A 25,893-nucleotide genomic window follows, 5' to 3' on the forward strand; every position below is an offset into this window, starting at 1 on the left:
CAGTTGCGTTGGACCGAAGTCAATCACAAGGTGAACATAAAAGGTGGCTGTCATATGAATTCAGGTGACACAAGTTGTACTATAATTGAATAGGTATCTGCTTAGTTGGATGCCAAGCCTAGAGCACGCTCTGTAACCCTTGCTTTCATCATCTTCCTCTTGCCCAGAGTGGTGCCATGATAATGGCATGAACTACAGAATTGGCGAGAAATGGGATCGACACAGTGAGTCTGGCCAAATGCTCAGCTGTATCTGTAAAGGCAACGGAAAGGGGGAGTTCAATTGTGAACCACGTAAGTTGTCCAGTTCACCTCTGAAAGTCCACGAAATGTTGACATTGTTGCACACGTTTTCCTGCTTTTCCATTCTCTTCATCCTTTCCATTCAGTTCCTCGGATTAGAAAGGCCCATTGAGGTCACATGACCGATTCCACCCCTGCCTCGGCTCACCTGCTGCTGAAACCCTCATCAGCCTTCTTCAGCACGAGACCCATCCATTTGAAGGCAATGCTCTCCCACTTTTTTTAAATTACTTTATCAAAGTTACAAAGCCAGAGCTCAGAGTGTGGACAGGGGCAAACCCCTAATGCAGCTACCTTGCCTGCTCCAAAAAAACAATTCAAATTGAATCCAATTCATGGCCCCCACAAGAGAGACATATCAGATCCAGGCATTACACCTGACCTCAAGCTCATCCTTACCAAAATGCCGAGAAGTGATGCTCTCCCACTTTCTGTCCCCCGTGAATTTGGCACCATCTAAAATGTTGCTGCCCGTCTCTTGCACCGAGTCCTGTTCCCCTATTGTCCCTGTGCTCGCTGACCTACACTGGCTTCTGGTCCAGCAATGTCCCAGAGGATGAAATTCCCAATCCCTTTTTCTCAGGTCCAATTGTGACCTCTGACCTATCTCTGTAATCTTCTCCAAACCACCACCCCCCCCAAAGATATCTGTACTCTTCTAAATCTGTCCCCGTGGATTCACAATTCTTTTAAAATGTATTTTTATTACAAACGTGTAAAAACAATAACATATACAATACACTCCCACAAACTCACAATCCAGTTTGTATAATTTTTCCCCTTTTTACCCCCCTCCCCTCCCCCACAATGAATAGTTCCTCAAACATGGTCATGAACAGCCCCCTCCGTGTATCAAAGCCCTCCTCCAACCCCCTCAACTCAAATTTGGGGCTCGACTTGTCCACCCTTAGTTCCATCACGTGATTAAAACCTCCACCCATAATCATTTGGTGGGTATCCAGATGAGGGATCACTCCCAGCAAACGCTTCACAAACCCCACACCATCCCAATTCAGCACACATACATTGACTAGCACCACAGGCGTCTCCTCCAGCACCCCACTCACTATCACATCTACCTCCCGGTTCCTGTACCTCCCCCACAAACCCTGTTCTTTTGTTCAACAAAATGACCACCCCCAGTCAAACCCCGAGTGGAATATCTGTCCCATCCATCTCTTCCTCAAGCTAACCTGAACCTTCATCTGGAGGTCCGTCCCATGTAAGGATCACCTTCGCCTTCAAACTTCCATTTAACCCCCGGATGTTCCACATTAGAATTCTTTCCGGAGGCTTACACCTCCACTCCCTTCTACCATCTGCCATCATCCCCCTCTGGCTCTGCCTCCTCTAATACCACCCTAAATCGGGCTCATCTAAGATGGCCCCCTCTTCGTCCATGGTCACGCTCAATCTCCACTCTGCCACGTCGCAGTCCCCCCGCCCCATCTCCACCTGGCCACCTCTCCCAACCTCAGTTCCATTCACCAGCATTACCTGCCAGCGTGGCAGCTCCCGCTCAAAAGGCGCCCCCTGCACACTCCTCCAACCCCAACCACAGGTGGCGGGAGTGGGGGGCGGCTACCCTTTACAAATTTATAATTCCCCAAAAGTACCACAACATAAACAAACAAATAAATGTTTTAAAACACCTTCTGGCAACACACGACAACCGTACCCTCCAATTTTTACAGATGCAGCTCCTCCATTTCACACCAAATCTCAGTTCTCCCCCAGTTTATTGTCCCTTATAAAGTCTTTTAGTTATAAAGCCTTTTCTGGAGTTTCAAAATAGTGACCCACAGCCCAATACAATATCCCAAACCGGATCTGTCTTTGGTACAATACCGCCTTGGCCCTGTTGAATTCTGCACTTCTCTTCGCCAGCTCCGCACCAATATCCTGATATTTCTGGACACAGTTCCCCTCCCATTCACAGCCTCGCTTGTCCCTGTCCCCCTGTAGGATCCTTTCCTTCTCCACAAATTTGTTCATCTGCACAATCACTGCCCACGGCGGCTCCCTCGCTCCTGGCCTCTGCGCCCTGTCCACCTCTGGGGGCCTTGTCCAGCACTCTCTGCTCCACCAGCCCAGCCAACATCCTGGACACATATTTTGTGGTATTCCTTCTTTCCACACCTCCTGGCAGATCCACAATTCGCAGGTTCTGCCGCCTGGATCTGTTTTTGTGCTTCTCCACCTTCACCCTTAGCGACTTGCGTAAGTATCTCAAGACCCCCACCTCCAAGGACACGATCTGGTCAGTTTCCACCTCTTGTTCCTCAAGGCACTTCTCTGCATGGTCCATCGATCCTCCTAGAGGTGCTACTGCTCCCTCGATGGCCTTTGATCAGTCCCCGTGCATCTCCTTCCTTTGCTGGCGAAATTTGTCTTGATGAAGGCCACCAACTGCTCTATCTGGGACTTTCCAACCTGCGCCGACCCTACCCGCTCCACCATCCTCACAATTGCTGCTGCGCCACAGGTCCACTCCAATTCCTTAGCCAGTTTTTAAACTGTCTTTCCCAGGTCTGGGGGCCTGTAGATATGCCAACCTCTCCCTCTACACCTTCTGCACCACTTCCCTGCCGGAGCTACCCCACTAATGGGCATAAAATGCCCAAATCAATGTCTTTGAGCCAGAGATGGCCTGTGTGCGACCACTCCATGGCTGGAAGCCCCGTGGATTCCCGATTTTAAATTGGTGACTTCACCTTCATCTATGCAGGCTGCAAACTCTGGATTTCTCTCCCAAAACCCCTCCGACTTTCCATCCTCCTTCAGAGCTACTCTTTTGACCAAGCTTTTGGCCATTTGCTGTAATTTCGCCATATGGGGCTGAGTGTCAAACTTTATTCTAGAATGCTCCGGTGAAACGTCTTGTTGTGTTGTTTATATAACACATGCATACACACACACATAAACGTTCCATCCCCACTGTCGGCCTCTCTTCTGCAGCTATGTTCACTGCCAGGAATTCCTGGAAAGGGAGCACATAGAACATAGAAAACATGATGTCTGCTGGCACCGAGACCTTCAGCGCCTGCTGGGCTCCACGGCGACTGGAGTGTGTTGTCGACCCCTTAAGTCACATTTTGTTTTGAGTTACCTTTGCGATTTCATTTACTTTGATGCAGTATCACTTTAAGGAACTGCATTTTAAATTTCCCCCACAATTTGATTTAGTTAACCAAAAGAAGCACACACGTTGTTCATTGCTTGCATAAGCAGGTGGGGCAAATGAAGATTTCCAACACTGAACCGAAGGTCACAGACCATGCTAACATATAGTCTGTTCTATCTGCAGATGAAGATACCTGCTACGATGAAGGCAATGTGTACAACATGGGTGAACAGTGGCAGAAGGAGTACCTTGGTGCCATCTGTACATGCAATTGCTTAGGAGGACAACAGGTAACATTGATAGGGCTGTTATCATGTTCAATGCCTGAGCCATCTAGACGTCCAGAGCATGGATGAGACTCATAGCAAAGCCCCAGGAGCCATAACCCCAACCACAAATGTCTGAAATTCATACAGGCCACTCCAACTTAGGACTGGGAACAAGCAAACAAGGAGCTTCTCATCACAATCCTTGAGAATCGCATCAAATGGAGATTCTACCAACAGAGGGGTTGAGATGTTGGGCGTCTCAGCATATCCGTCACCCATAGCCCAGTTGACAGCACTCTCCCAACTGCATCAGAGAGTTGTGGGTTAAAGTCCCACTTCCGAGAAATGAGCACAAAACCTAGGCCATCAGTCCCTGTGCAGTACTAAGAAAGGGTTACCCTTTACATGAGAGAACAAAGAACAATACAGCCCAAGAACAGGCCCTTTGGTCCTCCAAGCCTGTATAGGTCATGATACTACCCTTGGCCAACACAGCAGAGATTGAATGGAGGACACTCTTCTTTCTTAAATAGCTGTTCAACATATATATTTGGCAGAGAGCTGGATTGTTTTCACTGGAATCCTAACACCATTTAAAATAAAACAAGCGATTTGTGGCTGGTACATTTCCTACAGTGACCGCATGTCAAAAGTACTTCATTAACTGGGAAGCACTTTGGGATATCCTGTGGTTGTAAAAGGAGAGCCAGTGGCTTGAACCACTGTTGGACTTGATGTTGCAGGGCAGCATTGCACTTCATCCGAGAGTGCTCCAGATTTCGAACACCGGGAAGTGAGCATTTCCACCAAAATTCCCTCACCCTCAGCCCCTGTATCGATGCTGCTTCTTTCAAGTCTGTGCCTCCACTCTGCCCACCATTTGCCAGGCCGGTAGCCCACTGCCAATAATGTACAGGCCAGCACACAGCTGAGGGGGGAGTTAAGACTGACCTGTGACACTAAAGGGTACAAAAGAGTCAAAAATAATTTCAGCTGCCCCTCAAACGTTTTCTTGGAAACTGGTGCTTGTGATTTCCAAAATCCTTTCTAGATCTGCAACCATTCTAAATGAGCTTTGTATGGGGGGGGGGGACAGGTGGCATGGTCTGAATCTGGAGGTGGCAGCATGGACTGGGGGTAGTTGTTATGTGCCCAGGCACAATTAAGTTTTCACAGAACAAATCAGAGGTTGGGTAGTCAGAAGGCAAGGAATCCTCGCCAGTGACACAGCGAATGGGGCAAGTGATCCTCTGAATTCTGAGGATTGTTGCAATTCCCTTCATTCGAAAGGTTTCTGCAAATTGGGAAATTAAGAATCCCTCTGATACACCCCCCCCCCCCCCCCCCTCCCCGTTATATCCTGGAAGTTACACTTGTTTATCCATCACCCAGGTGCTTACCAACCTACCTTGGGCCCCACTCCCATCAATATCAGGATTTGAAAATCCTCACCAAGGTGCTGAAATCCATCCATGGCCCCATTCTGCTCAGTCTCTGTAGCTTCTTCAAACCAATCGCTGCTTATCCAATTTTGGCCACTTTGCAGCTGCCCAAGTTCCATCATCGCACCGTTGGTGCCTATGCCTTCGAGTCCTTAAGCTCTGGTGTTCTCCTCCCATTCCCCCTCATGTAGCCAAATTTATTGGCCAACTGTCTCAAAACCTCTTAGCGAGCTGGTGTTAAATTCTGCCCGATGATACTCTTTGTGAAACAGAACATTTAACCTCATTAAAGCCGCCATATAAATGAGTTGTTGAAACAACCGGTCAATTCGTTCTTTTTTTAAAAACAGGGTTGGCGCTGCAGCAACTGTCACAAACCCGGGGTTTACCCCCCGCTTGGCGGGACTGGTTCTCTATTGCCCGATGATTCCGGCCATACACCCGAATACACGATGGTGAAACATGGATCAAAAGTGAGTACAAATCCAGTCAGCACGCCTGGGACAAAAAAACAAGTTTCCCCCTTTGAACAGTGTTAAACTCGACCTTCGACGTAAATTAAACTGTGGAGGGGTGGGGATTTGTTGTGAAAAAGAACAATTGGTTTATTAAGTCCCTAAAGGGCAGGAAACCTTTGCCCGCCCAAACATTGGCCTGTATCTGACACCCTGTTCCACCCTCAACTCGGATGCTGCTTAGCCTGTGAATGGCCAGAGGACAGCTGTCAAGGCATTGCCAGCAGTTGAAGAAAACCCACCACAACCTCCCCCTGCTGCAACAAGGCAGTCAGCCACACCTACATCCTGGGAACGTAGCTTTTTATTTAAGAGAGACAGTAGACACTAGTTAGCCTCCCGGCCATTAGCATTAACAAGACCGAGACAGAAAATAGTGGGGAGGCAGTGTAGGGCGAGTCCATTATTAAAGATGAGATCGCGGAGTACTTGGAAGTGCATAATAAAATAGGACTGAGTCAGCACGGCTTCGTCAAGGGGAGGTCATGTCTGACAAATCTGTTAAGAGTCCTTTGAGGAAGTAACAAAGAAGTTAGACAAAGGAGAACCAGTGGACATGATTTATTTAGATTTCCAGAAGGCCTTTGACAAAGTGCCGCATAAGAGACTGTTAAATAAGTTAAGAGCCCATGGTGTTAACGGGAATGGATAGAGGATTGGCTGACTGGCAGAAGGCAGAGTGGAGATAAAGAGATCTTTTTCAGGATGGCAGCCGGTGACTAGTGGTGTGCCTCAGGGGTCTGTGCTGGGACCACAACTTCTCACAATATACATTAATTGTAGAATTGTAGAATTTACAGTGCAGAAGGAGGCCATTCGGCCCATTGAGTCTGCACAGCCCTTGGAAAGAGCACTCTACCTAAGCCCACACCTCCACACTATCCCCACACCTCCACCTTATCCCCGTAACCCCACCTATATGATCTGGAGGAAGGAACTGAAGGCACTGTTGCTAAGTTTGCAGATGATACAAAGGTCTGTAGAGGGGCAGGTAGTATTGAGGAAGAAGGCGAGCTGGAGAAGGACTTGGACAGGCTAGGAGAGTGCAAAGAAGTGGCGGGTGGAATACAATGTGGAAAAGTATGAGGTCATGCACTTTGGAAGGAGAAATGAAAGCATAGACTATTTTCTAAATGGGACGATGCTTAGGAAATCAGAAGCACAAAGGGATTTGGGAGTCCTTGTTCACGATTCTCTTAAGGTTAACGATCAGGTTTAGTCAGCAGTTAGGAAGGCAAATGCAATGTTAGCATTCATGTTGAGAGGGCTAGAATACAAGAGCAGGGATGTACTTCGGAGGCTGCACAAGGCTCTGGTCAGACCCCATTTGGAGTATTGTGAGCAGTTTTGGGCTCCGTATCCAAGAAAGGATGTGCTGGCCTTGGAAAGGGTCCAGAGGTTCACAAGAATAATCCCTGGAATGAAGGTCTTGTTGTATGAGGAACGGTTGAGCACTCTAGGTCTGTGGAGTTTAGAAGGATGAGGGGGATCTTATCGAAACTTACAGAATACAGCGTGGCCTGGATAGAGTAGACGTGAAGAGGATGTTTCCACTTGTAGGAAAAACTAGAACCAGAGGAGACAATCTCAGACTAAAGGGACGATCCTTTATAACAGAGATGAGGAATTTCTTCAGCCAGAGGGTGGTGAATCTGTGTAACTCTTTGCCGCAGAAGGCTGTGGAGGCCAAATCACTGAGTGTCTTTAAGACAGAGATCGATAGGTTCTTGATTAATAAGGGGATATGGGGAAAAGGCAGGAGAATGGGGATGAGAAAAATATCAGTCATGATTGAATAGCGGAGCAGACTCGATGGGCCGAGTGGCCTAATTCTGCTCCTATGTCTTATGAGTGGACAGGAGTATTGGGGTAGGAGGAATGCATTGAATGCTGCACTACAACAGCAGCATTTAATCGTGAACAGGTTGGGTAAGTAAGGTCACCCTCTGAAACACCTTGCAGTCAGTTTGACAAGAGTAAAAACAACCAATATTCCTCATTATCAAGTAGTTGCACATTAGCCAAATTGCAGGGCGACCCCAACTCAATAGTCATGCACTGAAATTTCAGTTCACTACACACCAAAGCCGTCTGGATGTCCAGGCCAATATTTATCCCTCAAGTCTTTTGGACAGTGAGTTTTCTCTAATGTCTTGAGCTGTGGGCCAGGCTGATCGTGGAGGCCACTTTCCCAAGTTCCCAAAAATACGATAAAAAGGAGTCATCCAGAAGCGAAACATTAGCTCCCTTCTCTCTCCACAGATACTGTCAGATTGCTGAGCTTGTCCAGTATTTTCTGTTTGCACTTAATACGCTGGTTGGCCTATTTCTAGTTGTTGGCAGGGTTTCTGACAGCTTGTATTGTCTCCCCACAGTACATCACCTGCCCAGTAGAATGCCTGGCTGCTGATCGCGAGTAACCCGCTGGCTGATTCCCCACAAGCTGGAGTAGGGTGGCAGACAGCACGAGCAGAACTGCAGGCAACAGGTTCTTGGAAAAGCGGAGATCATTCATGTTTAGCACCTCCCAGCCTTCTGCACCACACTCACTCTCTGCTTGCTCCACCCCCCCCACCCCCCCCACCCACACGACGAGCATCTCTTCATGGACAACCAAAGAGTTTCTCCCATTTAAAAAAACACACACAAAAACCTTTGCTTTGAACCCTGACACCCCATGGAGTATAGCAAATTGGAAACATCTCAACCACCCCTGAGACCTGGCCCCATATCCTCTTTATCTGATCACAGCCTACACAACAAAGGAATGAAGTGAACGGCACAGCTACTTAATCAAAAAGCACCTCCTACGAATGCTGCAGGACCCTCCGAGTATCTACTGATCATAATGTTGTAATTGTTTAACTGTAACAAGCTGTTATTTATCAAACCCCCTTTCCCCCTCCCCCCAATGCTGTGTTTATTCTATCTTAAACCTTTTAGACTGTTAACATGAGGATCGGCGCCAACCACGGCACTATCTGTTTGTTGGTGTACGTGCCATGATCGGTGACTGTTTATGGACGCCGGTGCTTTTTCTAACCATGGAGAGAAAATCCTCGATTGAATAAAAAAAACTTAAAAACAAAAAGGAAAGCTGCGTGGTTTGTCCCACCCCCCACCCCACCTGGCGTTTATACACGGAGACCCCTTCAAGCAGAGCTCAGGCACAGGAGTGGACAGTGTTTCAACTTGGTCTGATGTGCTGCCAGGAAAAAGAGCAGGTTCACAGTAACAATCAGAAGGGGACAGGCGACATGGTTAGCATGGTGACAGTGGTTAGCATTGCTGCCTCGCGGCACTGAGGTCCCGGGTTCGATCCCGGTCCCGGATCACTGTCCGTGTGGAGTTTGCACATTCTCCCCGTGCTTGTGTGGGTCTTACTCCCACAACCCAAAGATGTGCAGGGTAGGTGAATTGGCCACGCTAAATTGCCTCTTCGCTGAAAAAAAAAATTGGGTACTTTAAATTTATTTAGAAGGGTATTTCGCAGCATCAAGACACTAGGGTGGTAAACTGGTTAGCATTGCTGCCTCACAGCGCCAGGGATCCGGGTTCAATTCTGGTCGTGGGTGACAATGTGGAGTTTGCATGGTCACCCGTGTCTGCATGGGTTACCTCCCACAAAATGTGCAGGTTAGGTGGATTGGCCATGCCCCTTGGTGTTCAGGGATGTACAGATTAGGTGGGTTTGCGGAGTTAGGGCAGGGGAAGTGGGCCAATATGGGGTGCTCTTTAGAGGGTCGGTGCAGATTCGGTTGGCCTCCTTATGCACTGTAGGAATTCTATGATTCTGAGATAGGATGTTTGCACAACAGCACCACATTAGTGTTTATGATCCCTCCGATGACCCACTCAAACACAATTTTTAAAAAAAAAAATTCCAATTAAAGGGACAATTTAGCATGGCCAATCCACCTAGACTGCACATCTTGGGGTTGTGGGGGTGAAACGCACGCAGACATCGGGAGAACATACCAACACCACATGACAGTGACCCGGAGCTGGGATTAAACCTGGGTTCTCGGTGCTGTGAGGCAGCAGTGCTAACCACCATGCCGCCCCCACTCAAACCCTAATTAACCACTCAAATTTTCACGATTCTGTTTCATACAACTGTATGCGTTTGTCCCCACCGGCTTATTCCCCGTGGTAGAAAGCTCCACCTTTCTCCTCACTGCCAAATAAAATGATTCTTCTGAATTTTCTGGCAGATTTATTAATTATAGCTTTGGCCCACTGTTTTGAATCTGGAGAAGGGCAGGGGATTGGAAGCAGCTCTTAGAAAAGCCTGCGTAGGCCCAACGGGCCTCCTTCAGTGCTGCAGGACCCTGATTTTATTTGGTTCCTTCAGGGTGGGGTACAGAAAAACAATGCTTGTGATCGGGCCGGCTCCTCCAACTCCAGTCCACTTCCACACCAACTGGAGTATTGGAACTTGTCCCTCGCATGGCTCCCCGTTCTCATAGTAACCAACGACTCGCTTCCGGCCCACATGGATTTATTTGGAAAGGCAGACACATTATTACTTGCGAGCAAGGTCAAGCCACCTCGCTCTGAACAACTCGTTCAAATTACAAAGAAAGTGGTCAGGGGATGCTTAATTTCCAGTCAACCTCACCCAGGTATAATACCAAGTGCAGTGCCTTTCTCTAAAGCGCCAACGGATAGCCACCATGGCGTTGGGAGGCACTTCGTGTTCTAGGACCAGGCCAATACCAGAGAGAGGTCCTCTCTAATGGTGGAAGAGTCGCAGGTTGGTGTGGAACAGGGTTATGCCCAGCTGCTCACATGCATCGATCACCACTCGGTCGGCTGCTGATCCAGACGGGGCAGCGATGAAATCAACTCCGCTCTGTGAGGAGGAAAAGATGGATTTTAACAGTTTATATTCTACAGCTCGGGGTAGACCACTTTTAGTCACTCTAGGCACAGTTCAGGAAGAATATTTGCCTTGGAAAGAATATTTGCCTTGAAGGTGCAAATTCATGAGCAATACCAGGGCTAAAAGAGTTAAATTGCCAGGACTGGTTTCATAAAGTATAGGCGATTAAGTGCTGTAATTGAGCCAGGTTGAGGTGATTAAAGTGTTATGGGGATGTGGAGAAAAAAAAGTTTCTGGTGGGGGATAACCTTAAAATTAGAAGTAAAATTAAGAGTTGTGTCATTCAAGGGGTGGGAGGGAAAGCGCACACGTCAGCCAGGGCTGAATGGCTCCTCCTGTTCCTATTCGATTTGTCATTTAACTCCTCATGTTGTGTGTCCCACCCACCCAGTGAGACGGTGACCAGACAAAATGGCCACTGTTCTTGTGGTACCCAACATGGCTGCCTTATCTCGAAAACAGTCACTGCCAATTCAAAGTAATCAAATGAATGTAAAGCTCTTTTGAAAGATTTTACATAAGTTCCCGCTATTCTGTTCTCAAAAACATAAACTTGTGTTTTAAAACAAATGAGTTTTTTTGGTAGCTGATCGTTATAACGGCCTACCCAAATGACAGAATTTACATGGCCATTATATGCCATGATCTGATCAGGCAGATATCAGAAACAGTCACATGAGAAAAATAGTCTTTTTTCTGTTGGACATAATGAAACCCAGTCTCTCGATACTTGGGGGATGGAGAGACAATTATTAAATTGTTTGGAATGGCAAAAGGCTAATAAATGTTAAATAAGAGCCACAATTTCAGCACAGGAGGCAAACTACATCAATGCGGCCTACTCTAATTACCCCCTGTAGGCATGCCAAGTGGCTCAGATGCAGCAACTACTTGGAAAAATGAAACATTTTGTCTCTACTCACACCAACCCCTCATGTTTCCAGTGCCAAGTCTTGCCTCAATTCAGATTTTACGGACTTCCATGATTGACTCCCTCCAAACAATGATCCATTCAAGTCCCTAGAGCCTTCTCTGCACAAGGGAGCACAGCGAAGCTTCACCAGACAGTATCGCCCGAGGAGAATTTGGGTCGTCTGGGTCTGTATTCACTGGAGTTTAGAAGAATGAAACGTGTAAAATTGTGACAGGGCTGGGGGAGGCCATTGTGATGAGAAACCTCTTCACTCAGAGGGTGGTGAACCAGTGGAAGTCTCTATTACAGAAGGCTGTGGAGGCCAAATCACTGAAGATATTTGAGGAAATAGATTTCTAGATGCCAAATATGTCAAAAGGATATGGGAAGAGCACAGGCGTATGGTGTTGAGACAGAGAATCAATCATGATCATGCTGAATGGCGGAGAGGGCTTGAAGGGCCGAATGGCCATCTGCTCCTCCTTTCTGTTTCTAACTCAGCAATAATTATTATGCAAATCTCTTGGTGCAACTATACCCTCTGTTGGTAACAAAAGCTACCATTCATCTTCTCCATAATGGGTTGGCCAAAACGGCACATGACCCCATGCCCCCCCACCACCAATTGTTAAGTGACCAACATCATGTGCTGGTTTATGACACGCTCTCGCCTTGAGCCCACACATGTAGTGCACTTGGTCTGGGAGCCTGACCAGTACCCACTGGGCTGAGGGAGGAGTAGACAAGGTGATAAAAAGTGGCAGTGCTCTTGGACAGATATCCATCCCAACAATCAGATGTAATTTTTTACGGATGCAGTTCTACAGTTCACTTCAGAACCGTCCTCTGAAGGATGCATTAAAGCAGCCATGTGTTAGATTAATGGTTTATTTGTTAGCTGCTACATGTTTGCACACGGTAATCAAGCTTTGTTCCCCTGTCTGTCCTGCTCCTCGCAAATGATGAAGTGCAGTGCCAGTATCACCGGTCACCCCTCCAGCCCCTAGACCCAGGGCTGGACAATGAACGTGGGCAGTTATGGGAGCTTGGCCCAATCCTGGACGCGCTGGGGATTCAGACAGAGTTCGCATCAAATTCATTTGGGGCTTTCGCAGTAGTGTACGCCCTGGGTACTCAACCAACTGCCTCCAGCTACGGTTTAATCCCACACACCCAACCACATTTCCATGGAGACCCAAGCGTACTCGAGGCCATGGAATTCAGGCCGATCCCAAAGCACTCAAGCTTTCACAGGACCACCTCACTCTCCCACCTCAGCATCGGCCTGGTGCCTCCCACATCGACCTCACCACACAGCTTGACACCAATCCCCAGCTAACCATCTTGACCTCATGAGTGGCTCCCACGATCCCTGCAGCACCAGGGGGCGGATCTTCCGACATTTGAAAGCGACACAACCACTCAGGTTGACACCGACGGACGCTACTGACCTTCTTGGCACGTTCGACATTGTCACGGAATGGGAAGAAAGCGTCAGAGCTCAGAGCCACAGCGCTCAGCCGGGAGATCCAGTTCTTGCGTTCGGTGTCCAATAGCGGCTCGGGGACCTCCTCGAACATCGCCCGCCACTTGGAAAGTTCCTCTGCCTGACAGGTCAGCAAAAAACATTAAACCATCTACCGCAGAGTGATCCTCAAAAGAAACCAACAGGTACCATTTATATCAGGTACAGCATAGTGTTAAGAATTGGGAGAAATTAGGATTAAAATACAAAGTAAAATAGGAGTTATTAGAGGCAGATGTCTGGAAAAATGTTGAGATTCACAAGTATTTTACAAATGTGACTCAAGGAAACAATGGAAGTGGCAACTTGAAAGTGTAGAAGTGGAAAACTTTGTCCAAAGCTTTGACAAAGTCATCGGCCACGAAACGTTAGCTCTTTTCTCTCCCAGACCTGCTGAGATTTTCCAGCATTTTCTCTTTCGTGTGTATCATTCCTCACAGTATCCCAAAAGAAACTGTGATCCAAGATGCCCTTCTGGATTTTGGGATACCCTTGCATCTAATGTCCATGTGGTTCAAAACACGTGTCTCAAAGCCAGGGGGTCATGGATTCAAGACCTGAGCATCAAATTTGGGCTGACACTCCGGTGCATTATGAAGGCAGTAAAGCTCTTTTCACAATGTACATTAACGATTTGGAAGAAGGAACTGAAGGCACTGTTGCTAAGTTTGCAGATGATACAAAGGTATGTAGAGGGATAGATAGAGGAAGCGGGGGCTGCAGAAGGACTTGGACAGGCTAGGAGAGTTGGCAAATATGTGGAATACAATGTGGAAAAATGGGAGGTTATGCACTTTGGTAGGATGAATGGAAGCATAGACTATTTTCGAAATGGTGTAATAGAACATAGAACATAGAACATAGAAAATACAGCACAGAACAGGCCCTTCGGCCCACGATGTTGTGCCGAACCTTTGTCCTAGATTAATCATAGATTATCATTGAATCTACAGTGCAGAAGGAGGCCATGCTTAGGAAATCAGAAGCACAAGGGACTTGGGAGTCCTTGTTCAAGATTCTCTTAAGATTAAAGTGCAGGTTCAGTCGGCAGTTAGGAAGGCAAATGCAATGTTAGCATTCATGTCGAGAGGACTAGAATACAAGACCAGGGATGTGCTTCTGAGGCTGTATAAAGCTCTGGTCAGACCCCATTTGGAGTATAGTGAGCAGTCTGGGCCTCGTATTTAAGGAAGGATGTGCTGACCTTGGAAAGGGTCCAGAGGAGGTTCACAAGAATGATCCCTGGAATGTAGAGTTTGTCGTGTGAGGAACGCTGGAGGACTCTGGGTCTGTACTCGTTGACGTTTAGAAAGATTGTGTGTGGGGGGGGGGGGGGGGGGGGGGGGGGGGGTCGTATTGAAACTTACAGGATACTGCGAGGCCTGGATGGAGAGAGGATGTTTCCACTTGTAGGAAAAGCTAGAACCAGCGGGCACAATCTCAGAATAAAGGGACGATCTTTTAAAACAGAGATGAGGAATGTCTTCAGCTAGAGGGTGATGAATCTGTGGAACACTTTGCCACAAGGCTGTGGAGGCCAAATCATTTGAGTGTGTTTAAGACAGAGATGATAGGTTCTTGATTAATAAGGGAATTAGGGATTATGAGAAGGCAGATGAGAAAAATATTGATGGGCCGAGTGGCCTAATTCTGCTCCTATGTCTCATGGTCTTTGGGATGTTTGAGGGTGTGAAAGGTGCTATATAAATGCAAGTCACATACTTCGCAGAGGATACCTAAACAACATGATTCACAGTTCGTTTTCCGTTGTGGATTCATATTGGAAAACTAGGAGAAACAAACTTCATTTTCATTCAGCGCAATCAACCTCGGTGGTTGAGGTTTGATTCGAACAAGGCGAGGTAAGACAAAGTTGAAAACCTCCAATCAGGTCTGGCCAATGCACACAGATCAACGATTCATTTCCCTGCCTCGCACCAGAGACGCACCGCGAGAGATCTTTCACCGCGCATTTACCTCCATCGTCCCGCCAACGTACTGATCGATAGCATTGGCAATCTCTGCCCGCTTGACGCCTGCTTTAAACTTCATGGCCAGCACCTTGGGATGGTGACGGAGCCACCAGTGATTAGTCTTATCTCCAGCTAGTCTGGTGCAGTGAATGCGGGATTGCTGGCCCGCCCCGATGCCAACCACCTGAGGGGAGAAAAGCAGCCAAGAGGCAAACTGTGAGAGCCCATAACCCAAGCCAGCTCCAGGCTGTAGGACACGTACAACCCCACCCTCCCAACCCAAAGGTGTTGACATGTGCAGTCTGAACAGTCAGTGAGCCCCCAGTCTCACATACACCAAATGTCCACTGTTGGGCAACATTATAATAATAATCAGGGGCTGGTTTAGCACACTGGGCTAAATCGCTGGCTTTTAAAACAGACCATGGCAGGCCAGCTGCACGGTTCGATTCCCATACCAGCCTCCCCGAACAGGCGCCGGAATGTGGCGACTAGGGGCTTTTCACAGTAACTTCATTTGAAGCCTACTTGTGACAATAAGCGATTTATTTCATTTCATTTCATCTTTATTGTCACAAGTAGGCTTACATTAACACTGCAATGAAGTTACTGTGAAAAGCCCCTAGTCACCACATTCTGGCGCCTGTTCAGGTACATAGAGGGAGAATTCAGAATGTCCAAATGACCTCACAGCATGTCTTTCAGGACTAGTGGGAGGAAACCGGAGCACCCGGAGGAAACTTACGCAGACACAGGGAGAACGTGCAGACTCCGCACAGTGACCCAGCCGGGAATCGAACCTGGGACCCTGGCACTGCGAAGCCACAATGCTAACCACTGTGCCACCGTGCTGCCCATTAATAAACTCCCATTGAGCGGCACCAGACTCGAAACAGACCAGGTGAATCCCTCCCCTGCACTCATTCTTCTCAAGCTGTCACTGCTACAGGGTCCTTTTTGTAATTTAGCACAGACTGGGCACATGAGGGTAGTCAGGCAAGATACAGATCACGAGCAGACCTCTGGAAATCAATGTCGGAGACGAGAGGTCAGGTGTAGTCTTTTAATGCTGCAGGCAAAGATTTTGATTTTACCTTGGATGAGGTTGTTCAATCAAATCAGGACTGGCTCGGGGCAGGAGAACCCCATGGGGGTCTCAGCCTGCCCCTTGGCCATTTTAATCCTTGGGCCTCATTTCAACTGCCAGCTTTAGTTCAAACAGTTGCATTTCCCCCCCTTGGAGTCAGAAGGACCTGGATTCTAATCAAGAGCCCCAGGTGTATTCTGCCTTTACTCTTCCTCCACTCCGCCCCGAACAACTCCCCCCCTCCCCCCCACACTGCCCCGACCTTCTCCCGGTGGGGGAGGGCGGGCAGCAGCGATCACTGATCAGTGTCCTGTCGCTTGGGTGACCTGCGACCCCAGAGGTCAGGAGAAGCAGCAGTACCCGAGATTTCTCCAGCGGGTTCCCCACAAGGAGTCCAACTGCACTTGACGACGAAAAGGGAATTAGAAATGGGCTCGCGGAGTGGGGGGTTGGAAAGAGAGGAGGAGAGCAGGGAGGGAGAGGAGAGCAGATAGGAGGTGGGAAAGTGCAAGGATCTGGGCAGGGGGCTCAGAGACTGGAATGCGTGAGCAGCTGTGGGCCGGTAAGGGTATATGGGTGAAGAGAGGTTCAGTGTCCGAGGAGTGTGGGCCACCGGGAGAGAGGGGTCCACATTGGGAAAACAATATGTAAATTCTGAAGTCTAGTGGTGAGGAGAGCTTGTGGACAGCAGCAGGAAGGGATGGTAAATGGGCGAGTGGAACCTAGTGAGAGCATTGGGAGGCTCGGTTCCTTGGGGGAGGGGGGGGTGGAGGGATGAGTGTGTTGGGAACATTAGGAGGCTCGGGTCCTTGGGGAGCGTGAAGGTGTCGGGAGCAATTGGGAAATATGGATTCATGAGGGAGAGTGCGCTGAGGGCATTGGGAGGTTTGGGTCTATGGGTGTGTGAGAGTGTTGGGGCTCGTGGTTGGGGGGGGTCACAGTTGTCAGAATGAGGTTGGGCTATTGTGGTGTGGGACTTGCGGATAGTACGGCTGCGTGGTTTTGGATGGGTTGAGCTCTGTCAGAGGGGTAAACGCTCAAGATGATGATTGAGGTCTGAGCAGCAGTTAGGGTAGCAGGTTTCAGGTTGGACGTCACCCAGGAGATGGGTAGAGGGGAAACACACTCAACGGCCTCACGCAGCCTCAGACTCACCTGGCCATCCTTTGCATAGCATACAGAGTTAGACTGTGTGTACTTCACAGCAATACTGGCTACAATCAGGTCACGGACAGCAGATTCCGGCAGCTGGGGAGATGGAGAATGAAAATGAGTGAGAGAGAGAAAAGACAATCACTGAAATATCCCGAGAATAGCAATTGAAATGGTTGGCAGGAGGTCCCACAAGGATCTCAGCACGAGGCTCACCCAGTGGCCATTTTAAATATTTGACGAGTCTTTTCTTCACAGAACCACCACCATGGATAGCAGGGTCAATGGGCGAGTGGGAAATCTAGGTGGGCGCCCTCAGGATGTCATGGAAACGGTTATCAGCATAACGTCAGGGTTAAGGCTGAGGCAGCTGATAGCTGACAGGGAGAGGAGGGGATGCCCAGGAAGTTACTGTGGGACCTGTAATCAGAGAGCACATCAAGTTGTAGAGCTGGTCTGGGCACCCAGATGTAGCTCAGCACTGAGCAGCCTCTGCCATTTAATTAACACTCACACCACAACATTAACAATGTCCTCAGGCAACTAATGTCAAGTAGGACCCCATCTACTTGAAGCAGGAGCTGACTTGAAACTTAAAGGTGAGACGGCGTTGGAGTGGGATCCTAGGCCATTTAGTGGGCTTGGCCTAATTTTAATCTCTCACTGGCAGCATGCTCGCTGGGAAGGCTAAATTTGAGGCCTAATTGTGCAGCGGAGAAAAATTCTACAACCAGTTTTCAACCTCAAATGACAGGTGATGACTGTATTTGTTGGTAATCAGATTTAGCTGCTTCAATAACAATATCCTGCTCCATAACAGTGTACAGTAACAGCGTGGTTTTGGCCTCTGTTTTGACACTTAAAAAAAATAAATTTAGAGTACCCAACTCTTTTTTTCCAATTAAGAGGCAAGAGGGGCTGGTTTAGCACACTGGTCTAAGTAGCTGGCTTGTAATGCAGAACAAGGCAGCAGCGCGGGTTCAATTCCCGTACCAGCCTCCCCGAACAGGCGCCGGAATATGGCGACTCGGGGCTTTTCACAGTAACTTCATTGAAGCCTACTTGTGACAATAAGTGATTATTATCATCTAGCGTGGCCAATTCACCTACCCTGCACATCTATTTTGAGATGTGGGGGGTGAGACCCACGCAAACATGGGGAGAACATGCAAACTCCACATGGATGGTGACCCGGGGTTGGGATCGAACCCAGGTCCTCGGCACCGTGAGGCAGCAGTGCTAACCACTGCACAACTGTGCTGCCCTTCTGTTTTGACACTTAACGCACTCAAGACACGCACACATTCCTAACAACCAAAGAGGGCAGCCTTCACACACACCACACACTGTGGAGTACTAAGGGAGTACTGCACTGTCAGAGGTGCAGTCTTTCAGATGAGACGTTAAACCAAGGTTGTGTGTCCCCACTCAGGTGGGTGTGGAAAAACAAACATGGAGTCGATAATCAGAGGAAGCCCATTCTAATCGCTTACATCCTTGGACGAAGTGACCTGGTTTTTGAACAATGACCGATTAATAAGTGCACTGTTCCTCTTCTGGGCCAAATGCAATCCAAAAATGGTCCGCGTTTCAAGCTCATCTGGTTCGTACTCCGTGTCCATCTGCAGGAAAAGCAGCAATTTTAAAATCTGGAGTCAAAGGCCTCACCCCACACACAATCCCCCCAACCCCAAGTCCGAACAGAGCTCAGACACGGACAATAGAGAGCGTTGAGGCACGGGCTGAGTGGCATCTAGTCCACCAGCGGCAGATGTATCTCAGTTGGCCCAAAGTGATCGAGCCACTACAATCAGTCTCCAATAATCCCCAATATCCTCGCCCATGTTGATCCCCCCAGTAAAACTACAAAGACAGGCTGGACATCACATTGCTTTGAGTGGGATTTAGCCCTGCATTAACTGGCCCGGGTTTGGAGAGTTCTGAGGTCACAAAAGGCAATACAGAAATCGGAATCCATTCCCTCTATGAGGGACCGTGGCTGGGAAGCACACAAACCCACAGGTTGAGTTGAGGGGGAAAAGGCCTTCTGCCCACATAACAGCAACTCCGTGCCAGCCGGTAACTTGTGGATAAAAATTAGGAGTAAACGGCAAACAACTTTATCAGCAATTAGAATTTTAAGATGATCTTTGACCATCGCCAACAGATTTCACACATCTCAGGCATTAGTGAAATCGAGGTGCAGCCCAGTAGAACATGGGGAGCAAGGGGAGATTGATCCACTTACCCGGAGGACACAATAGTTTCCATTTTTCTTTTTGGACAAGATTTCCAAGGCCTCTTGTTTGTAACCCGGGGCGATAATCCCATCAGACACCTGGAATTCAGTAGTTTCAGTTTAGTACAGGCTCACCCAACCTTTCCACTCAGGGGCACATTTACATATGTTTCTCCTCAAGGGGCCAATAAACAAATTCATTAAGAGAAGCTTTGGCTTGACAATTAACCGAATTTCAAAAAAAAAGTTGATTTAGTCAAGAAACAATTCTTCAGCAAAAGACAGCAATGTCATAGCAATAAATTAACTCAAAAAAAGGAATAAAAATTACTAGAAAATGGCAGCGGTTAGAACTGCTGCCTCACAGCGTCAGGGACCCGGGTTCCATTCCAGCCTCGGGTGTGTGCCTGTGTATAGTTTGTACTTTCAAACCCCACCCTCTCATTCACTCTCCCAAACTCGAACCCCAGCCTCTCGCTCACTCTCCCCCGCTCGAGCCCCACCCACTCATTCACTCTCCCCCACTCAAACCCCACCATCTCATTCACTCTACCCCCCCAAACCCCACCCTCTCATTCTCTCTCACCCACTCAAACCCCAGGCTCGCGCTCACTCTCCCCCGCTCGAGCCCCACCCACTCATTCACTCTCCCCCACTCAAACCCCACCATCTCATTCACTCTCACCCACTCAAACCCCAACCTCTCATTCACTCTCACCCACTCAAACCCCACCCTCTCATTCACTCTCCCCCACTCGAACCCCACCCTCTCATTCACTCTCCCCCACTTGAACCCCAGCCTCTCGCTCACTCTCCCCCACTTGAACCCCAGCCTCTCGCTCACTCTCCCCCACTCAAACCCCAGCCTCTCGCTCACTCTCCCCCACTCAAACCCCTCTCGCACTTGAACCCCACCACCTCTCTCATTCTCGCCCACACAAAGCACTCTCTCCCCTGCACACAAACCGCACAGTGCCCCACTCTCTTTCTCTCCCGCTCTCAAAACCTCTCTCCCCCCACCCTCTCATTCACTCTCCCCCTCTCATACCCCACCCTCTTGCACTCTCCCCCACTCAAACCCCACCCTCATTCTCTCCCCCACTCGCTCGCTCTCCCCCACCCTCATTCACTCTCCTGCACTAACCCCACCCTCTCATTCACTCTCCCCCTCAAACCCCACCCCCTCATTCACTCTCCCCCTCAAACCCCACCCTCATTCACTCTCCCCCTCAAACCCCACCCTCTCAATCACTCTCCCCCTCTCAAACAGCACCCTCTCAATCACTCTCCCCCACTCAAACCCCACCCTCATTCTCTCCCCCACTCGCTCACTCTCCCCCACCCTCATTCACTCTCCTGCACTAACCCCACCCCCTCATTCACTCTCCCCCTCAAACCCCACCCTCTCAATCACTCTCCCCCACTCAAACCCCACCCTCATTCTCTCCCCCACTCGCTCACTCTACCCCACCCTCATTCACTCATGCACTAACCCCACCCTCTCATTCACTCTCCCCCTCATTCACTCTCCCCCACTCGAACCCCACCCTCTCATTCACGCTCCCTCGCTCAAACCCCACCCTCATTCACTCTCCCCCACTCGAACCCCAGCCTCTCGCTCACTCTCCCCCCTCAAACCCCACCCTCTTATTCACTCTCCTGCGCTAACCCCACCATCTCATTTAATCCCCCCCCCCTCTAACCCCACCCTCTCATTCACTCTCCCCCACTCTCTCGCTCACTCTCCCCCACTCGCACCCCAGCCTCTCGCTCACTCTCCCCCACTCGAATCCCAGCCTCTCGCTCACTCTCCCCCACTCAAACCCCAGCCTCTCGCTCACTCTCCCCCACTCGAACCCCAGCCTCTCGCTCACTCTCCCGCACTCAAACCCCTCTCGCACTTGAACCCCACCACCTCTCTCATTCTCCCCCACTAAAAGCACCCTCTCTCCCACACTCAAACCCCACTGAGCCCCACTCTCTCATTCTCTCCCGCACTCAAACCCTTTCTCCCCCATGCTCTCATTCACTCTCCCCCTCTCAATCACACTCCCCCACTCAAACCCCACCCTCATTCACTCCCCCCCCCCCACTCAAACCCCATCCTCTCATTCACTCCCCCATTCTAACCCCACCCTCTCGCTCACTCTTCCCCACTCGCTCGCTCTACCCCACCCTCTCATTCACTCTCCTGCACTATCCCCACCATCTCATTTAATTCCCCGCCCCACTCAAACCCCACCCTATCATTCACTCTCCCCCACTCGAACCCCACTGTCTGGCTCACTCTCCCCCACTCGAACCCCACCGTCTCGCTCACTCTCCCCCACCCTCTCATTCACTCTCCCCCACTCGAACCCCACACTCTCATTTAATCTCCCCCACTCAAACCCCAGCCTCTCGCTCACTCTCCCCCACTCGAACCCCACCCTTTCATTCACTCTCCCCCACTCAAACCCCAGCCTCTCATTCACTCTCCCGCCTCTCATTCATTCCCCCCGCCCCACTCAAACCCCACCCTCTCCCCTCCCTTAATTTCCAGCACGCAAACCCCACCCTCTCGCTCATTCTCCCGCACTCGAACCTCTCTTCCCCCACTCGCTCGCTCACTCTCCCCACCCTCATTCATTCTCCCCCACTAAAACCCCACCCTCTCATTCACTCTCCTGCACTCAATCCCCCTCTTATTCACTCTCCCGCACTCAATCCCCCTCTTATTCACTCTCCCGCCTTTCATTCACTCGCCCCCCCACTCGAACCCCACCCTTTCGCTCACTGCCGCATTCGAACCCCACCCTCTCGCTCACTCTCCCGCGCTCTAACCCTACCCTCTCGCTCACTCTTCCCCACCCTCTCGCTCATCATCCCGTGCGTGAACCCCACCCTCTCGCACACACTCCTACCCTCGAACTTTACTCTCCCCCCACTCGAACCCCACCCTCTTTCACTCGAACCTCTTCCCCCACTCTAATCCCATCCTCTCATTCACTCTCCCCCACCCGCTCATTCTCTCCCCCACTCTAACCCCACCCTCTGATTCACTCTCCCCCACCCGAACCCCACCCTCTCATTCACTCTCCCCGACTCAAACCTAACCCTCTCATTCACTCTCCCCCACTCGAACCCCACCCTCTCATTCACTCTCCCCCACTCAAACCCCACCCTCCTCATTTACTCTCCGCCACTCGAACCCCAGCCTCTCGCTCACTCTCCCCCACTCGAACCCCAGCCTCTTGCTCACTCTCCCCCACTCAAACCCCTCTCGCATTTGAACCCACCACCTCGCTCATTCTCCCCCACTCAAAGCACTCTCTCCCCCGCACTCAAACCCCACTGTGCCCCCCTCTCATTCTCTCCCGCACTCAAACCCTCTCTTCCCCACCCTCTCATTCACTCGCCCCGCTCAAACCCCACCCTCTCATTCACTCTCCCCCACCCTCTCATTCACTCTCCCCCATCCTCTTTCACTCTCCCCCTCTCAAACCCCACACTCTCAAACGCTCTCCCCCTCTCAAACCCCACCCTCTCATTCACTCACCCCCTCTCAAACCCCACCCTCTCATTCACTCTCCCCCTCTCAAACCCCACCCTCATTCACTCTCCCCCACTCAAACCCCACCCTCTCATTCACTCTCCCCCCTCTCAAAACCCAGCCTTTCATTCACTCTCCCGCCTCACATTCATTCCCCCCGCCCCATTCAAACCCCACCCTCACCTACCTTAATTTCCAGCACGCAAACCCCACCCTCTCGCTCATTCTCCCCCACTCGCTCGCTCACTCTCCCCACCCTCATTCACTCTCCCCCTCTCAAACCCCACCCTCTCATTCACTCCCCACTCGAACCCCACCCTCTCATTCACTCTCACCCACTCAAACCCCACCCTCTCATTCACTCTCCCCCACTCGAACCCCACCCTCTCATTCACTCTCCCCCACTCGAACCCCACCCTCTCATTCACTCTCCCCCACTCAAACCCCAGCCTCTCGCTCACTCTCCCCCACTCGAACCCCAGCCTCTCGCTCACTCTCCCGCACTCGAACCCCAGCCTCTCGCTCACTCTCCCCCACTTGAACCCCAGCCTCTCGCTCACTCTCCCGCACTCAAACCCCTCTCGCACTTGAACCCCACCACCTCTCTCATTCTCCCCCACTCAAAGCACTCTCACTCCCACACTCAAACCCCACTGTGCCCCACTCTCTCATTCTCTCCCGCACTCAAACCCTCTCTCCCCCACGCTCTCATTCACTGCCCCTCTCAAACCCCACCCTCTCAATCACACTCCCCCACTCAAACCCCACCCTCATTCACTCCCCCCCCACTCAAACCACATCCTCTCATTCACTCCCCCATTCTAACCCCACCCGCTCGCTCACTCTCCCCCACTAGCTCGCTCGACCCCACCCTCTCATTCACTCTCCTGCACTATCCCCACCATCTCATTTAATTCCCCGCCCCACTCAAACTCCACCCTCTCATTCACTCTCCCTCACTCAAACTCCACCCTCTCATTCACTCTCCCCCACTCGAACGCCAGCCCCTCGCTCACACTCCCCCACTCAAACCCTAGCCTCTCGCTCACTCTCCCCCACTCAAACCCCAGCCTCTCATTCACTCTCCCGCCTCTCATTCATTCCCCCCGCCCCACTCAAACCCCACCCTCTCCCCTCCCTTAATTTCCAGCACGCAAACCCCACCCTCTCGCTCATTCTCCCGCACTCGAACCTCTCTTCCCCCACTCGCTCGCTCACTCTCCCCACCCTCATTCACTCTCCCCCACTCGAACCCCACCCTCTCATTCACTCTCCCCCACTCGAACCCCACCCTCTCATTTACTCTCCCCCACTCAAACCCCACCCTCTCATTTACTCTCCCCCACTCGAACCCCAGCCTCTTGCTCACTCTGCCCCACTCAAACCCCTCTCGCATTTGAACCCACCACCTCTCTCATTCTCCCCCACTCAAAGCACTCTCTCCCCCGCACTCAAACCCCACTGTGCCCCCCACTCATTCTCTCACGCACTCAAACCCTCTCTTCCCCACCCTCTCATTCACTCTCCCCCGCTCAAACCCCACCCTCTCATTCACTCTCCCCCACCCTCTCATTCACTCTCCCCCATCCTCTTTCACTCTCCCCCATCCTCTTTCACTCTCCCCCATCCTCTTTCACTCTCCCCCATCCTCTTTCACTCTCCCCCATCCTCTTTCACTCTCCCCCATCCTCTTTCACTCTCCCCCATCCTCTTTCACTCTCCCCCATCCTCTTTCACTCTCCCCCTCTCAAACCCCACCCTCTCATTCACTCTCCCCCGCTCAAACCCCACCCTCTCATTCACTCTCCCCCCTCTCAAAACCCAGCCTTTCATTCACTCTCCCCCCTCTCTCATTCATTCCCCCCGCCCCACTCAAACCCCACCCTCCCCTCCCTTAATTTCCAGCACGCAAACCCCACCCTCTCGCTCATTCTCCCCCACTCGCTCGCTCACTCTCCCCACCCTCATTCACTCTCCCCCTCTCAAACCCCACCCTCATTCACTCTCACCCTCTCAAACCCCACCCTCTCAAACCCCACCCTCTCAAACCCCACCCTCTCAAACCCCACCCTCTCAAACCCCACCCTCTCAAACCCCACCCTCTCAAACCCCACCCTCTCAAACCCCACCCTCTCAAACCCCACCCTCTCAAACCCCACCCTCTCAAACCCCACCCTCTCAAACCCCACCCTCTCAAACCCCACCCTCTCAAACCCCACCCTCTCAAACCCCACCCTCTCATTCACTCTCCCCCTCTCAAACCCCACCCTCTCATTCACTCTCCCCCTCTCAAACCCCACCCTCTCATTCACTCTCCCCCCTCTCTCAAAACCCAGCCTCTCATTCACTCTCCCCCGCTCAAACCCCACCCTCTCATTCACTCTCCCCCTCTCAAACCCCACCCTCTCATTCACTCTCCCCCGCTCAAACCCCACCCTCTCATTCACTCTCCCCCACTCGAACCCCACCCTCTGATTCACTCTCGCCCGCTCAAACCCCACCCTCTCATTCACTCCCCCACTCAAACCCCACCCTCTCATTCACTCCCCCACTCAAACCCCACCCTCTCATTCACTCTCCCGCACTCAAACCTCACTCGAACCCCACCTGCTCGCTCGCTTTCCCCTACCCTCTCATTCACTTTCCCGCACTTCAAACCTTAACTCTCCCAAACTCAAACCCCACCCTCTCGCTCACTCAAACCCAACCACTCACTCTCCCGCACCCTAACCCCACCCTCTCGCTCACTCTCCCGCACCCTAACCCCACCCTCGCGCTCACTCTCCCGCATCTAACCCCACCCTCGCGCTCACTCTCCCGCACCCTATCCCCACCCCCGCAGCCTGACCCCACCCCCGCACCCCCCCGCACTCGACGACCCCCCCCCGCACTCGACGACCCCCCCCCGCACTCGACGACCCCCCACCCCCCGCAC

The 25,893-nt window shown here is 50.8% G+C and overlaps 2 protein-coding genes across 7 annotated transcripts in view; one reads left to right on the forward strand and one right to left on the reverse strand.

The window, feature by feature from the left end:
* LOC140395386 (fibronectin-like) overlaps positions 1 to 8,748 on the forward strand; it is a 161,807-nt gene extending 153,059 nt beyond the window's left edge. For all 6 annotated transcript variants that reach the window (XM_072483085.1, XM_072483095.1, XM_072483103.1 and 3 more), the window contains 4 exons: positions 168 to 293; positions 3,610 to 3,716; positions 5,488 to 5,610; positions 8,028 to 8,748. In XM_072483085.1, the coding sequence (XP_072339186.1) occupies positions 168 to 293; positions 3,610 to 3,716; positions 5,488 to 5,610; positions 8,028 to 8,072 (401 nt within the window). In that variant the 3' untranslated portion in view covers positions 8,073 to 8,748. The remainder of the gene's footprint in view (positions 1 to 167; positions 294 to 3,609; positions 3,717 to 5,487; positions 5,611 to 8,027) is intronic.
* Positions 8,749 to 10,136: 1,388 nt separating this feature from the next.
* atic (5-aminoimidazole-4-carboxamide ribonucleotide formyltransferase/IMP cyclohydrolase) overlaps positions 10,137 to 25,893 on the reverse strand; it is a 48,965-nt gene continuing 33,208 nt past the window's right edge. Inside the window, exons 11-16 of the mRNA XM_072483138.1 lie at positions 19,436 to 19,525; positions 18,681 to 18,809; positions 17,191 to 17,283; positions 14,953 to 15,132; positions 12,902 to 13,057; positions 10,137 to 10,507 (exon numbers count right to left, since the gene is read on the reverse strand). Of these exons, the coding sequence (XP_072339239.1) occupies positions 10,388 to 10,507; positions 12,902 to 13,057; positions 14,953 to 15,132; positions 17,191 to 17,283; positions 18,681 to 18,809; positions 19,436 to 19,525 (768 nt within the window). The 3' untranslated portion in view covers positions 10,137 to 10,387. The remainder of the gene's footprint in view (positions 10,508 to 12,901; positions 13,058 to 14,952; positions 15,133 to 17,190; positions 17,284 to 18,680; positions 18,810 to 19,435; positions 19,526 to 25,893) is intronic.

Source organism: Scyliorhinus torazame, chromosome 2, assembly GCF_047496885.1.
Source record: "Scyliorhinus torazame isolate Kashiwa2021f chromosome 2, sScyTor2.1, whole genome shotgun sequence".
In the NCBI taxonomy this organism is placed as follows: Eukaryota; Metazoa; Chordata; class Chondrichthyes; order Carcharhiniformes; family Scyliorhinidae; genus Scyliorhinus; species Scyliorhinus torazame.